The sequence below is a fragment of the Alternaria novae-zelandiae genome (assembly GCF_023758075.1).
Source record: "Alternaria novae-zelandiae strain BMP 2774 chromosome Unknown scaffold_8, whole genome shotgun sequence".
NCBI lineage: Eukaryota > Fungi > Ascomycota > Dothideomycetes > Pleosporales > Pleosporaceae > Alternaria > Alternaria novae-zelandiae.
In genome coordinates, this window is record NW_026056968.1 from 307464 (window position 1) to 323122 (window position 15659).

General features: G+C 52.6%; 5 protein-coding genes across 5 annotated transcripts; 2 read left to right on the top strand and 3 right to left on the bottom strand.

Annotated features, from left to right (window-relative positions):
- Nucleotides 1-727: 727 nt before the first annotated feature.
- On the bottom strand, nucleotides 728-3597 carry J4E88_004589 (uncharacterized protein; the record flags this gene model as incomplete). Its single annotated transcript, XM_049398233.1, has 2 exons — nucleotides 728-2046; nucleotides 2094-3597. The coding sequence occupies 2 exons, from the start codon at nucleotides 3595-3597 to the stop codon at nucleotides 728-730; spliced, it is 2823 nt and encodes a 940-aa protein (XP_049255794.1).
- A 504-nt stretch (nucleotides 3598-4101) lies between these two features.
- J4E88_004590 (uncharacterized protein) lies at nucleotides 4102-6490 on the top strand (the record flags this gene model as incomplete). Its single annotated transcript, XM_049398234.1, has 2 exons — nucleotides 4102-5242; nucleotides 5298-6490. 2 exons carry the CDS (start codon nucleotides 4102-4104, stop codon nucleotides 6488-6490), a joined length of 2334 nt encoding a protein of 777 aa, XP_049255795.1.
- A 432-nt stretch (nucleotides 6491-6922) lies between these two features.
- Nucleotides 6923-8017, bottom strand: J4E88_004591 (uncharacterized protein; the record flags this gene model as incomplete). The annotated part of the gene is made up of 3 exons (XM_049398235.1): nucleotides 6923-7396; nucleotides 7452-7879; nucleotides 7930-8017. The coding sequence occupies 3 exons, from the start codon at nucleotides 8015-8017 to the stop codon at nucleotides 6923-6925; spliced, it is 990 nt and encodes a 329-aa protein (XP_049255796.1).
- An 860-nt stretch (nucleotides 8018-8877) lies between these two features.
- J4E88_004592 (uncharacterized protein) lies at nucleotides 8878-10198 on the top strand (the record flags this gene model as incomplete). The annotated part of the gene is made up of 3 exons (XM_049398236.1): nucleotides 8878-8909; nucleotides 9055-9400; nucleotides 9479-10198. 3 exons carry the CDS (start codon nucleotides 8878-8880, stop codon nucleotides 10196-10198), a joined length of 1098 nt encoding a protein of 365 aa, XP_049255797.1.
- Nucleotides 10199-10301: 103 nt separating this feature from the next.
- On the bottom strand, nucleotides 10302-14516 carry J4E88_004593 (uncharacterized protein; the record flags this gene model as incomplete). The annotated part of the gene is made up of 5 exons (XM_049398237.1): nucleotides 10302-11039; nucleotides 11091-11624; nucleotides 11954-12342; nucleotides 12719-13974; nucleotides 14032-14516. 5 exons carry the CDS (start codon nucleotides 14514-14516, stop codon nucleotides 10302-10304), a joined length of 3402 nt encoding a protein of 1133 aa, XP_049255798.1.
- Nucleotides 14517-15659: the final 1143 nt, after the last annotated feature.

Below are 15659 nucleotides of genomic sequence, written 5' to 3' on the forward strand. Positions count from 1 at the left end.
AGATCACATATCCCCAGCATCGTCTTATTGAGCGTGAGACGCGCGTTCGTCGAAAAAAGGCGTCCAATGGCATCCTCGTCCCCGGCAGGGGTGTGCGGGCCGCTATTGACTCGAGTACAGTAGCCAGCGCCCAGGAACCACTTTCAAGAACACCGCGCGCAGTCTCAAACGGCCCTCTGCCCGTGAGTAGCATGTGGAAGGTTGCAATGTCTACACAGCATTGTTGCAGCAGTCAGGACCCGAGTTCGTATCTGACCTGACATCTGGGCTGTGTAAACACCGATTACACGCCAAGCTGTCGCCCCGCATAGCCACGGACCCCACGGCAACGCAGGCAGACTTGACGTTGTCGCCTGATGCAACTATTCGCGAATGCCCACTCATACGCTCGACGTGTGCGGCATCGTCTTCCGAGGATAGAACAGCTTCCTGTTTCTGACACTCGATGCATGGCTATAACCGTTAGCCTGCATGTGGGCCATCTGAATCAATCGCTGCAGGCGGTACCCACGTGCCTGTCGTCACTGTGCAGCAACCACGCTGTGCAAGGATGTGAAGAACTCGATCATCACAAAACAGCCATCCTGCTTTGCTGGTTCCAACGCGCTAGCTTTGTATGATTTTGTTACTGCCCAACATACTGCACATCACAACGTAAAAAGATGGAATGAATGCAGCTTCTTCTGGCTGCTAAAGTACTACTCATTGACACGCAGAGAACGTGTGCTTACTCTTGTCCGGTCACACACTCGTCAAATAATTCCTCAACTCCGGATGAGGCCTGCATCAGATCCTGCTTTTCCTGCTCCCAGACTTTCGCTAGTCCGTCCGTCTCGGTAGCCTGCATAATCGCGTCCAGCATAGCGACCGATTCCTGTGTCTGGCGTGTTATTTCCTCGATGTCCTGACTACCGGCCTTCTTTCGCTCTTCTACACACCGAGCCCACAGCAAACATATGCCCATCATGATTGCTCCCCTGTACCCCGGTAGCCTAGGCCACGCATTGAGCAACACGCTTTGCAGCGCTTTCAGTGCTGAAAGAAGAAGGGGCTTGTGACTAAGTGCGAACGGCTCCTGCAGTATAGCTGAGATCAGAGGCACAAGGTCGCGAAGGTGCTTGACGCAATCAATGCCCATGTGGCCTAACAATACAGGAATGTGTGACATGATCAAGGTGGCCAATTCTGGGTACGACGAGGGTGTAGGGAAATGTGCAAGAGGAGAGAGGACCCCTTCACGCAAAATTTTGTCCAAGAAGCGTTCTCGGGAAAGGCCTTTGCTGGGGTCTGTCGGGAGGAGCTGGGCGAGTGAGATGATAGTAGGGAACACTTCTCTGAAAAGGGTGACAGATTCGTTTTCCGGTGTGATGGAAGGGATGTAGGTAAACATGGGGAACAGAGCCTCAGTAAAGATGTTGTGATACCCAGTGCGTTGCAGGAAGCTTGTGGAACTCTGCACGGCTATCGATGACTTCTTCCCAGCGTCTATCCCGATCTTCTGGTGCAGATTCTCGAGTAACAGACCGAGCATGTGGCATCCTCTCGCTTTCCATTTCATATCAATGTCGTCCATCATCTTCAGTATTGGAGGCATCAGCAAATGCCATTTCCCTTCTATCGTTTTCCGGTCGAGTGTGCTGATCGCCCATTCCAGCAGGTCCAAGGCATACTGATTCCCAGTGTCTTTCCAAGGGGCCGGTTGCCGCGAAGCTTCCAGCGCATTCGACGTGGGCTTATTCTGCGGAAAGAGAGGTGGGATGGTAAGCTGAAGAAAGTGATGTGCCAGGCGAAGGGAAAGCTCACTATCAGTTTGTCCGTCCTTAGAAGCCTTTACGGCCTCAATGGCAGCGGTGGGATCAGTTGTGTCGGGATTACGTAGCTGCCAGGCCATAACGACATCGAGGGCGTCCTTCATCCAAGGGCCAGGCTTGGTACCAAGTGCCTTGGCAAGGTCTGTACCTTTGAGAAGAGGTCTGAACGTGTCGACATCAAGAATCTTGAGCTCGGTAACCCGGGCAAGGAAGCTGTCATATGATCGAAGAATTTCTGAAAATAATTAGCAATGTCCAAGTAAGCAAATTGGCAACACTGACCGTCTTTTGACACCCGCCCAAGCACAATCTCGTAGACGAGGTTCATAAAGACTTGCGTCCTCCAGCTCGAGCTCCAACGACGGATAGCCATGCCCAAAGTATCCCTGGCAGTGGCATCATCTGTCGGGTTGATGGTATCCGGTCTCCGAAGTCCCTTGGCGCACCGAGTGACGACGTTGCGGATTTCCTCGCTGTTGCTCAAAGCAGACGCAATGACGTCGCAGATCTTATTTGGGGCCTTGAACCCTTCGCGAGCTACTAGATAAGCAGCGAAGTAAGCTCGCTGTAGTGGCTTCTGATGAGGTATTGTGGGTGCATCCATCCAAGGCATCATGGTTGCGCAAACCCAAGCTAGATACCTCTCGTCCTCGTTTCTCAGCAGGGTATCGGGGATAGCAGCTGGTACATCGGCGTTCTTCTGGATGATGGTCTCAACAAAGTTGTATGCTGGCTTGAAGTAGGCTGTGTCCGGTTCAGATAGCTCGCGGGTAGGATCTGTGAAGACTGTCCTGTAAAGGCCGAACTGGTCGATCAGCTCTAGAGCCATACGTGGTCTGGGACCCTTCAACATCTTCTCGAGTTCTATTCCGACTCTTTCACGACTGATTTTGATCTTCAAGACGTCTTGTATCTCTGCGTTGCCCATTGCCTTTGCTGTCTCCGGCTCGATCGTGTAATCGAGGCGGCTAGCAAAGCGGATCAGCCGCAGTACCCGGAGCGGATCATCCTTGAAGGTCTGGTAAGGCTCTAGTGGAGTACGGATGATCTTGGAAGCCATGTCTTTGTGTCCCTGTCCAGTAAAGTCTTCGACCTGACAAGTGTGGAGATTGTAGAACATAGCGTTGACGGTAGCGTCGCGCCGCATAGCATCCTCTTCCGCTGTACCAAATTCCATCTCTGGGTTACGAGAAACTTCGTTATATGTCTCTTTCCTCAGATTGACGAGGTCCAAGTCGATGCCCATGATCTTGGTGGTTGCGGTCTCGAGGTTCTTTGACTTTTCAGGGTTTGCCTGAATCTTGTGCAGCCCCGGTGCAATCTTCTTCGTCTTGTCGCGTCCACTGAGGGCGTCGTTTTTGTCGATCAGACCGTGCTTTTCAGCATTGCCTGGTATCTCGAGATACTCTTGCATCTTTAGGCCGAAATGCTCACCAGTCATCTTGTTGATGGCAACGTCGATATCATGACTGCCAATTTTGAGGAGCTTGTCGCGCACCCATCCGCCAGTCCAACGCAATACAATCTTTTCCTTCGCTAGCTCTTCTGGAACCTGCTCACCAGTGACATCGCTGCCTGAGGGTGCTTCGTCTATGTAAGCAGCCACGTCCAGTAGAAGCTGTCTGAGCTTCGATTCGACCTCAGTGAGTTCCAACTGGGCTGATTCGACATTGTCCGTCGACGCCATAGTGCCGTAGGGGTGAATGAATTTGGGTGAGGGCCGGCCAATTTTGCGCCGTTTAGCGTTTGGTTGTTGGTCTTCGGATGGTGAGCTGGTCCGGGACATACGAGTTGGCTGTAGAGTGAGAGCAGAGAAGGTTCTGGAAAGCAGCAGCGATCGTGATAGTGGCCGAAGTGTGGGTGCAGGGAAGTCACGTTTGTATAGTAGTGAAATTGTCCGCGTTGAACAGAGGAAGGCTCGACTCATCAACGACATCCATATGAGTCGGAAGGATTGCTGCGATGATTTCTAGCTCGCTAAGCGCCGTAAGGACTGACAAGAAGGTGGGATGTGCGTCGTGTGCTATGTTTGCAGACCCATGTGCGACGATAGGGAAGGGCTGTGTGCTGATGGAGATGCCGCATTTCGTCCAGTCACAAAGCGCAGCGGCCGCAACCGCGATGATGCACCACCCAACGTCGTCACACTCGCGCAGCTACAAACGGGCGGCTGAGTAAAGGAGCGCTTCACTGCCGCCAAGTCCAGCACACGACAATCAGAATACATGCCGACTGCCTCAGAACTTCCGCGCGCATCCAGAACCCCGCGGGCGCAGCGCCCTAGCCTCTCATGACGCCGCCTCAGGATGCCACGCCGAAACCCCCAAAGTACCCAGCCGATGTGGAGGCGTCGATGATACTACCCAAACAGCGCGCATCCCCGGCTTCCTCTCTCGCCAGCCTCCCCTACCGCCGCTCCAACCCGAGCCTCTCCAAGCTTTTCGAGTCCACCACGAGCATATCCACGTCGCGCCCCAACTCCGGCGCCGCAACCCCCACCCAAAGCACCGTACAGGGCTCCGTCTTCTCGCCGGGCTCAAGACTGAGTGGGACAGGGACGCCGAACAGCCTACCACCGGGAGTGTCGGACGAGTACCGCGCGCTTATACAACGGGCGTTTGTGCCATGCGTCGCTGTGCTTGCGGACGCGGAGACGGAAGAACTGATTCGGGGCAAGGGATTGGAGGGCGGCCTACTACAACTTCTGCGGCCATTCGGAGAGGCAGTGCCCGGAAAGGTCACGATACGAGATAGCAATGGGGCAAGCAAGAGCTGGGAGGACTTTGGTGTGCGCTTCATAGGCGTAGACGATGCATATCCAGACTTGCGCGTGGACACAGGTGGCCAACGGACATCTTCGAGCTCCACACGGCGACCGCGACGGTCAGGAGGCGATGTGTCACAAATTGAAGAGCTAGTCGACCGACATCTGCAGTACTCGGAGTTCAACAAACAATCCCCCGTGTCCGACTACATGAGCAAGGGCGACGCAACAGCCACGCAGTCAGACGGTACCGCTTCACCCTTCCATACTCTATATCTACGGAGGCTACTATCGGGACTGCCAGTAGTGCCTCACGAAACCTTCTCCCACCCAGTGGCTGGCATAATAGCCATCTCATCACGGAATCCACACCCTATAGAAGAGCTGAGGAGGCTCTACAATCGGCAGCATGATGGCGATCTTCGTTTCCCGCAATGGGTAGAGAACGACTTCTTACGATATTACGTCTTGATACACGATGAGGAGACAGGAGACATCGCCAAGTCCAACCAGACATTCGACTCGATGAAACGTCATTTTGGCCTGCACTGCCACCTACTGCGACTGAAGAGTCAGCAATGCATAGCTTCAGACGATGACAGCGTGCGTTTACCGACGTGCGAATGGATGTCTGCAGGAGAAGAGCTAGCAGAGATTCAGAGGCGAGGTAATCATGATAGTGTAAACCTGATATCAACCCTGCGTACTGACTATCCAAACAGAAACCACGGACGACATAACAGACCCAACACCCTACTTCCCCGATTCCGACATCAGCAGCTTGCGTACCTTCATCCGTGAACTAGTCACACAATCCATTATACCCAACATGGAGCGCAGCGTCTCGACCTGGAACGAGCAGATCCTGTCCCGACGCCGCGGTCTGTCCGGCCGCTTCATGTCTCTATCAAAACGTTGGACACCCTTTGGCGGCTCAAGAACCTCCTCATCATCCTCGACTGCATCAGGAAACTCCAACTACGACAGCCTACAGGGATTCTACCGCCCCGACGCCCCCGAAGCCATCATGCGACGGCTAGCAGATTACTGCTTTATGCTGCGCGATTGGAAACTGGCATTGAGCACTTATGATATCCTAAGGACAGACTTCCAAAACGACAAAGCATGGCGGCATTACGCTGGTGCTGCTGAAATGGCCGCTTTGTCGGCTCTCATGGCACCCACACCACTATCCTCCAAGTCCCGCGCTGAGAACATCGATGCGTGGATAGAAGCTGCATCGTACTCGTACACCGACCGCCAACGCAGCGCAGCGCCGTACTATGCTCTCCGCACCCTCGCCCTCAGCTTCGAGCTCCTGCGCCTCCGTGGCTCCTCGGCCGCAGACGACGCCGCACGCTGGGCAACCCGCATTCTGGAAACAGGTCTTGTAGGCTCGATAGGCCACGCCCTCATCACTGAACGCATCTCAGCTTGCTACGCTGTGCGCACTGGCGTGGGCATGTACAAACTAGGAAGCCGACGTCGGAAAGCAGCGCTTTGGGCTGTGCTTGCCAGCGAGAACTGGTACAGACTGGACAAGTCGCAGCAAGCGGAACGCGCCCTCGACACCGCGCTCAGGCTATACAACACCCAAGCTGAGAACGCTGATGGAGGAGCGGTTAGACTGCCATTCGAGGACATGCAGCGATTTGTGGATGAGTTGAGACAGCAGATCATGGGCTTGAGGCTGGCAAATCAGGGCTATGGTAGCGAGCATGGAGAGGGCGATGAGGACGGTAGGCAGAGTCCGGAGGTGGAAGAGGAAGCTGAGACGTTGGATAAGAGCCCGCGGTTGCATAGGAAGAGCTTAATTGGGGTTCAGGTGCCACCTGTTGATATGGCGGGGCCTCTAAGTCCAGCGCTTGAGAGACCGAAGGGCGAGGTGGATGCCAAGGGCGAGGGCTTTGAATAGACGGTAGATATGCATAATGCTCATGACGATCAAGACGTACTCATCAATGACTTCACGTATGCTGAACATCACACACACAGATCAAGCAGCAACAAGTCAACAGCAGTAATGGTTTCTCATTTCTAGGTTCAGTCATATCCCAAGAGATGAGCCATCATCATCCATGTGGAAACGCAAGCGTAACCCCCAAACGCCAAAGCCAGTGAACAGAGCGCGGCCCAAGCACTTTGGCACCCGTCAGTCATGCTGGCATATGCAACGATGTGTAACAGACAGCCCCTGCCAATGCTCGTATGCTATGCAAAGAAGGAAAAGGAAAATAACCCGGGAATAATAAGCGCCCAATGTTATGCTGGGGTATCATCGTCAGCGTCATCAATATGAACCGTGAATCGGTGTCCGTCGTCGTAAGGCCATGATGCTGTCAGCCTACTAGGCGGTAGCAGCGGGTGTGGTCTCTGCCACGGCAGCACTCTTGGGTGCTGCAGGAGCCGGCTTCTTGGGCTCTGATGGGGTTTGTGTGGAAGGTGGTGCGGGCGTAGGCGCGCGAGAAGTCGTGCAGGATGGAGTAGGGGAGGAAGTATCTGAGGTGCGAAGACCGCGGAGCTTGATGGTGAGCTTGACCTTCACGGGCTCTGGTTGAGGAATTTCAATGTTGGACCGCTGCGACGCTGCGAATCCGTTTGATTCATCTGACGAGCTCTCAGTGCCCTCTGGTGTAGAGTCGGAGTCGAAGAGCGGCAGAGGCGAGCGGCGCTTGCGTGAGCGGCGACGCTGGTCATCGTCGTCACCGTCGACACTAGGGCTAGGCCGCTTCTTGGAGATGACCTGGGGTACGATGTTGACGTCAGGGGGGCCGCTGTGAGGTCCGGCGATATTGCGGACGGAAGAGTAATGCTCCCAAGTCTAATTTGGACGTCAGCACTGTGCCAGCGGGGTAGTCAGTGGTGGCATGACTTACGTGATAGGCAATGTGAAGTGTCTGGCGGCTGTCCTGAGCAGCCAAGTCCTCATTCGACGTGTAGCATGTGCGGGGCGAGAAGAGGTAGGTGTAGTCAGCCTGCCAGAGGCGGACGTTGACGTTGAGGGCGGAGGCAAATGCTGAGACTTCCATGTTGTCGGCCCACTCGCCGGGCTGGCCCATCTTCTCGACGTGCTCTTCAAACTGCTGTTGCAGCTGCTCGTCGGTGTAGCATGTGGTGTCAAGGCGGTTGGCGGCAGCTGCAGCAGTCTTGCGCTTGGGGTTCCGTCGCACCGTGTTGCAGGCCATGTACTGGCGGTAGAAGTCGGCGCTGTCCTTCATGTGCTCTATGGTGGTGGTGCGCAGCACCTCGTGCATATCTTGGTTGCCATAGAGCTGGTCAGACAGGGCGTTGAAGAGGCAGTTGCCTTGGGCGAAGTCAGCCTTGAACATGGGAATATGGGGTAATTAAGCTCACCATCGCCGCGGATCTGGCTGGCATACAGGGCATTGGCCTCGAGTATGGGAAATTCAGGCGAGTTGGCCCGCTGTCTTCGGGTAGCCATATTGGCGGTGGTGTATCAAGCGTGCGTGTTGGACAGGAGAAGTCGGTGTAATGCAAAGAGGAAGGCACAGGAGTGGGGTGACGGGGTCATGGATGAGGGTTGAGCTTAGGTGCGACAGTTGCTATTGTAGAGAGGGCTGGGCCGGCCACGCCAAGTTGGTGAAGGTCGTGGCCGGTGAACGTGAATGATGAATATCTTTGTGACGCGCCCGAACTCTTGAGGCTCTCGAAGGGACACGGCGACAGGGATGGCTCAGCTTGGCGGGTCGCAGGAACAACGATCTCCGCCCCGAGTCAGGACAGCTCGCGCTCAGGAGCCTGGAGAAGTACAATCAGACGTCAGCCAACCAGACACCGGGACAGCGCCTTCTTGTACTTTTCAAATGACAGAAACTAAAGCTCCAGATGGTACGGAAAAATCTTCGGCCTACATACCTCGGAGCCTGCAATGATGTCACGGACCACAGAGCTCCCCCAGCTAGCCGATGGGGCAGGCCCGACTGTTTTTCGCGATATCTCGGCGGTGAAGGGCAAAAAGCGCGTGCAAGTGGGCGAGGACCGAGTTTGCTCAATATTCTGGACAATAGCACCAAAGTGAAGAGGGCCGGGGCCAGCGTTATAATAGCTTTACAATAGCAAGCAGGCCGTATGGTCAGTAAACAAAGCTCGCATGTGCGCACGCGTTTTGTCTCGTGTGCGGGAAGGAGCCAATAGGCGAGCCGGGGATACAAGGCATGACCCCGCCATCCTCATCAGGCTCCGCATCCACAGCGATAGCAACCTTGGAAGTCCTGTTCAGTCACCCCACGGCACATCACGGGTGCGTCAAGGCAGCCATCGCTCTGACTCTGAGCTGCCAGCATGGCCAACCAGAAGAATGTCGTCGTTGTCGGGTAAGCTCGCCTATCAATGCTGTCATGATATTTTGTGTTGCCCCTCCACGTCCCGTGGTATTAATACTCATCCTCGCCTATGACTCTACAACATGTCTAATCCGTCTTGGGCGGCAACCTCAAGACCGCACTAACACCACCCCAGAGCAGGCGTCATCGGCCTCTCCACAGCCCTCGTGCTCTCCAAGCACAAGGACCTCAGCATTACCGTCGTAGCCAAGCACATGCCCGGCGACTACGACATAGAATATGCATCACCCTGGGCTGGAGCAAACTACTTTCCTGTTGGCAAGCCAGGCTCCAATCTGCAGAAATTCGAGAAAGCTACTTGGTGTGAGCTTGACCGAATCTGTCGTGAACTGCCGGAAGCGGGCATACATTACCAGGCGACGAGGGTCTATGGGCGAGAGAAAGATGCAGGCACCGCTACAGGGCAGTGGTTTGAAGAGCTGACCAAAGAAGATGCATGGTTCAAGGACGTTGTGCCGAATGTATGTAGTGCCTACCCCAACTCGGTTTTCATACATTTATCTACGTTGCTTGCGTGAAGCCATGCTGATGCTTCTTAGTTCCGCGTACTGTCCAAATCAGAACTCCCAGAAGGCTGTGACAGGGGCACGGAGTTTACTTCAGTATGTATAAACACTGCTGTCTATCTTCCCTGGATCTTGGGACAGTGCGTGAAGGCCGGTGTGACCATCAAGCGTGGTATACTCTCCCACATCTCCGAAGCAGGCAGCTTCCATACCTCGGGGCATGCAAATACCGTCGTGAACTGTACTGGTCTTCTAGCAGCCACACTCGGAGGCGTCATGGACAGTAACGTGTACCCTGGACGTGGTCAAATTGTCCTAGTGCGGAACGAGCCTGGTGTCATGGTGACAGTAAGCGGAACCGACGATGGCAGTGAAGAAGCTACGTATATTATGCAGCGCGCAGTCGGTGGTGGAACAATCCTCGGAGGCTGTCTACAACACCACTCTTGGGAATCGCAGCCTGACCCCAACCTCGCACAGCGCATCATGCAACGCTCCATCGACCTATGTCCGTCGCTCGTACCGAAGACCGGAAAAGTGACCGAGCTGAGTGTCATTAGACATGGTGTTGGTCTGCGCCCTATGAGGACTGGAGGTCCAAGGGTCGAGAGAGAGAAGATTGATGGAGTTGAAGTAGTGCATAGCTACGGGCATGCTGGCTATGGATACCAAAGCGGCTGGGGAAGTGCGTGGGAAGCAGAGAAGCAGGTGTTGGACGTCTTGAATGAAGACAGGATAAAAGCGAGACTGTAAACATGCCCACAGAGCCTTGATTTGGCCGGTCATGATGATGGATAGTAAGAGACAGCTACCGAAAGGACGGGCTCTAGTAGGACTGTCCCCGTCAAACCCCTACTTACCTGAACTTCCTTGGCTTCTTCGACCCAACGACGTTCAAGACTGTCTTCCTTCTCCGGAGATGACCTGGTCCCAGAGGCCGTGTATCTTCAATCTCGCCATCGTCTACCTTTTCCACGTCTTTTGGCTTTCGTTTCCAGGCACGCCGCCCGCGCGATATCTTCTCTGATCCCCACGCAGCATCGCCCATCGCGCGTACCTTAGCCCACATGTACGTTCCATGATATGCGATCATCAAAGAGAGTCCTCCAATCAGCGTTGTGGCAGGAATGGCAATGACCCAAAAGAGAGCTTGCGAGCTGCTCATGTCTCTTATATCCGTAGTGTTCATGCCAAATACGGAAGAGATGAAAGAAAGTGGAAGAAACACGATTGTCACTAGAGTAAAAACTCTGATGGCTTTCGAGTTGCTTTCTTCTGAGACTTCAACGTTGTGGCGGAGCACCTCTTTGGTCTTATCGAACGATGCCCGTATCTGTTTTATTCCTGTAAGGGTTGCTCCCATGCCAACAGGATCATCAAATATGTGTGTGATGAGGGGAAATGCGATGTCTTTGTAGGCTCTATAGCACTCTTTGGTCGCGATGCGATAGCTCCAGGGATAGATGACCTCGTAGCAATCACTGATCATGCGGCGTTGTTGAGCACATATGGAGGCTACCATCTCAAATTCCTCTTCCAAGAGGTACAGTTCTCGAAGGGCAAGCTTCGACGGCCGCCGGTTAGCTTTGTATTGCTATGTCTTGTTAGGGTGTAGTTCTCTGGCTGAGGTAAAAGGTGCACATACCATGACCGAAAGATTCTCTCTGTACAAGTCAGGTACAGATAGATTCTGCGATATTGTTCTTGACCAAAGATGGATGAGGCATATGAACAAAGTAACCTCAGGAGTACTGCGGAAGTTTTGCACCGCTCCCCTATGGCTGCCGGTATGCGCCATTATCATTAGCTCTTTACGCGCTGATGAAAGCGAGGTAGAAGCTGCTGAGCCAAAGTAGGAAAGCAGATTCATATGAGTTTTCAGTTCGTTCCGTGATATAGAAGGCATCGTATCGGCTTTGTCGAGGTTGTGCAGTTCTCGGACACTATACCCGCAAGTATCGATCGTCTGGAGAATCTTCTCTGCTGCTTTCACAAGCGACAGCGTTAGGAGGTATTCGCTCGGCTTTTCGTCTCTCTCATTTGCGACACTGTTGCGAATATCAATTGCTTTAGAGCGCAACGCCTCAATACGCAGTGCCATGGCACTGAGATACTCGACGAAGAGATCATTTTTCTCCTCCACATTAGCCAGTTGAGACGACATAACCCAATGAGATAGCTGTGTCCGGGAATAATGTGAAGGTTGATCCGCTTTGCTGGTGTGGTCGCGTCGCAGATGTTCGAAAGCTTCATCCGCATTCGAATAATACCTCGCCCGCTCACAAATGTCACACTGACCTATGGGAGAAGGCAGGACAGAAATTTTGTGTAGCTTCGCATATTCTTTGTGGGGAAGTTCACGGATTGCGTAAGTCGATGCTAATCCCAACTTCTCCCGATCTTGTAACATAGAGTTTCTGATGCTCATGAAGGCAACGATCTGCGGAGATTGTGTAAGTAGCATTCCAAAGTGTACGGCTCTCTAACGCGTTTAGAAAGATTAATTACCTTGATGATGTACCTGAGCGCACCCCAGCATCTGCGCAAGAGCTGATGGTCGTAGTATTTCGGTACAAACTGGTCCATAACCTCCATAGTAGATTGAAAGATGCGTTGTGTGTGTTTGTACATCAGAGCTGTCTGCCATTGTGTGACCCTTCTCGAAGTGACATAAGTCTCGCCTTCTGAATCGATTCGAACATCACCTGAGATGTCGCTGTTGGTAATGCCGGTGCCCGAAACAAGTACCTGGATGAGGCCATTTGTGTCGTCCATTACAGTTAGCTCGTTGCAATCGGTGGTACCTTTAACGACTCTGGTAGAGGCCTCGTAACAGGACACTAGTGATGCCGAGACATCTTCTAAGGAGGACTCTTCGACATCGGTGAAGGGTGCACCTGATTGATACAAGTGTACGAATGAATGCGCAGAGTCGATTGGTAATCTTGCTACATCCGTTCGCGTCCTGGTCAGCTCCTGTTCAATAGCAAAGAGTGTAAGCTGTATGTGGATACTCTCATCGTTATTCTGCTCTGCTGCGTCTTCTGTTGTTTGCCAGGCAAGAAACGGTGGAACACGAAGACCAGTATTAAGTCTTGTAAATTTGGGACTTGGAGAAACCTCTCGTGTTCGATACGTCTTGGCTGTGCGATCTTTGCCCCCCGAGCTTTTACGTGAAGCTCCACTATTCTGTCGCAGTCAGCGCTGACACAGCTAAGTGTTTCGATCAGCAAGTGCTTACACGGTCAGATCGAACAGTATCCACGGGCGGACGTTGTTCTTGCCGTTCTTGTGTTTGATCACGCGATCGCTCTTCCCGCTCCCTTTCGGAATGTGCGTTCAGATGACGTTCGCGTGTGTGATCAAACATGGGCACTAACTCATCTCTTGTCATATGTGGGAAGATGATCCAGAAGTTGGGATCGAGTATGTCATGCTTGAATCGGACATTGAAATGAAACAAAGTGGCCTCGTCGAGCTGACTCGTAGGTACTCTTGTATAGTTAGATAGGGGTTTGTCTTCCCCTTCTGTTGTTGTCTCATCCCCTTGTTTGACGATAGCTTCAATAAGGTCTGGAAGGAAGCCAGCTTTGGCGAGTCGGCCACGAAGCTCAGGTTCCAGTTGCTTCTGAACATCGCGGTTGACCTGGTCAGTGTTTTGTTTTAATGCAGCAGCAACTTCTTCGCTTATCAGTCCTTTAAGATCTTTGACCTGTAATCCCACGAGAGTTCTTTGGTCTCCATTGCTCCCTTCGGCTTTGAGACGGCTCTCTTCTTCTTGTGTCATTTTCAGATCATCCTGTAGCTGTAGATCTGAGCCAATGAGCTCCTCGTCCTTTATGCCTTCTTTCAATGGTTTTGACACATCTTGTGTGGCAACGGACGACTCTGTTCGGCCTTGCGGAACGACAGTGGTGGCTTTTATTCCGGGTCTCACGCCATCTTCATCGTCTGATATCACATCTCGTAGCGCTCCTAATGTCGCCTCTTGCTCTCCAGACTCGACATGGTCTCGCTCGTAAACTGAGTGAGATGATAACGACAACAAACTCTGAGCATCTTTCTTTGTGTATTCCCGCGTATCGTAGACATCAGACGTAAGTTCGAAAGGGCCGGGAAGCTTTTCGTTGTCTACTACGTCAATGCTGTTTGGTACAGAAGATCCCTTTGGACTGTGGGACGATTCGACTGGATCATCATTCGATGACGCATTGCCGACTCCCTCCGCGAACGATGGAGCTTCATGAGAAGTTTTGTTGCTGGCAACAACCGACCCATCCAAACTCCTGCTAATATGAACAGCGTTTTCGCTCTCATATGTAATGGCCCTGGCGACATGATGGCCGTCATATGCGAAAGGCGGCCTAATCATACGTTTTGGACGGCGGAAAATGACCGGCTTCGGACCAACAATACTATTGCTGCGACCCATGAGTAAGCTGGGGTCATTCACCATGTAACCTTGCCTTGCTAAACTCTCACTGGGTCCGACAACGTACTCGGCTTGGTGACCTTGCTCGGCATCATTGCTATATATAAATCAGCACTAGGCCACGAATGAATCTGTCCGGTCGATAGTCGCTTACAGAGGTCGCCTTACGATAAGCGCCTGAGTCTCGTTATCGTCTGTGGAGTCACACTCAGAGCGCAGATCACCGTACTCAATCGTTCTTGGTTCACTACGCAAACGATCGATCGAAGAGATACCCCGGCTCGTAAATTTCCGGCTGAGGCGCAGAACAATCATTGCAGATCGTTCGCATTTCATGACGTGTGGCCATTGATCTGCCTCCAATGCTGCTTCGTCTGACCCAAAATGTATGACATAGTCTTTATTATCTCTCTCGCTGCCATCGAGACACTTACTCTCGATATTACGACAAAGTGCGACGTATGTTGAGCATAGCTTGAGTGGGAGGTATGCGACTTGTCCGTAAAAATCGGTAACATGAACCAGACTGGGTCCGTCTGCAACAAGATAGTTCTCAGAGATGAACTCGACACCCTCTTCGAAGAGCTCCTGGAGAGCACTTGGTCCGCAGGTGATAATCAGGTGGGAATGTACGACCATAGACCAGAATTGAGGAACTCGGAGACAGTCTCCCTTTCTCACATGCTTAAATTTTCGAAACACTTGTTCGTCATCCCGACCCTGCGCGCCTTCTTGCGGGTATCTATACTGGAACAATCCTCTATCACACCATCCGGCATCATGTCAGTGCATCATTTCGCATATACAGCCAATGAGAGTTATACACTTACCGGGTTTCGTGTAGTGATGTATCTTTTGGTGCACGAGAGGGATTGAGCGCACTGATATCAAAGTACGGGAAAGAAACAAAGATAGCAGATACGTCAGGTTTATCGGCTCGTGCATGATCGATTCCGTCGCATCGCAAAACAGTGTCCGATCGTATATAGCTGCCGTGTGGGGTTTGCTCTTCGAATTCATCTTTTATGTGCCTCAAAAGATATCCCACGACCGGAGTAGCGTCTTCGTCATAGTCGAGCACAAAGTTGAGCGTGGCGCTCTTTTATAATTATTAGATTGGCATCAGTAATCTTGGGGTAGAACTTGTACCTCAAACGCCTCGAAGCTTATACAATCAGTCTGAATGTGTCTGCATATCGTCAGTAAGTGCCAAGGATTGGAAGAATTGACTCACAGCCAGCGCTCAGGTGTCGCATTCTTCGTCCTAATGGTATCCCGTTCTGACCTAGTGATGATCCGAAGCCGCTGAGCTCCTCCATCAGCTGGCGGGTAGACCATTGATGCCGCGACAGCGAATTTGTGCTGATTATGCATCGAGGCCGCCTGAAAACGTGTCGTTGCTCTTCTTGCGGCCAGAACGCTTTGGTCCAATCCGTCATTGTTCAGCCTGATTTTGATGATCTTTTCATCATCGTCTGGGCTGTAGCTCAAACCATCTGCGTCTTGAGCCATGGTATCGGCTTGTTGTGGATGAAAAATAACTTTCGGTGTCAGGATTGGAGTCAGAGGCGTAGGTAGACTCAGGATGGTGGTAGAGGAGGGAATGCGCGTTGACACAAGCGCCCGTCCATCTGTGCCACCGAACACTAAGCGGCCCCCAGCCCCCACCTTCGCAGCAGGGTATAGCGCCCTGCAACGCCTCTACAGTACATGAGAATTGCAGGGTATAGCACCAGAATTTGATAGGCCAATGGTTAAATGCTCATGGTCATTCGCGCCACT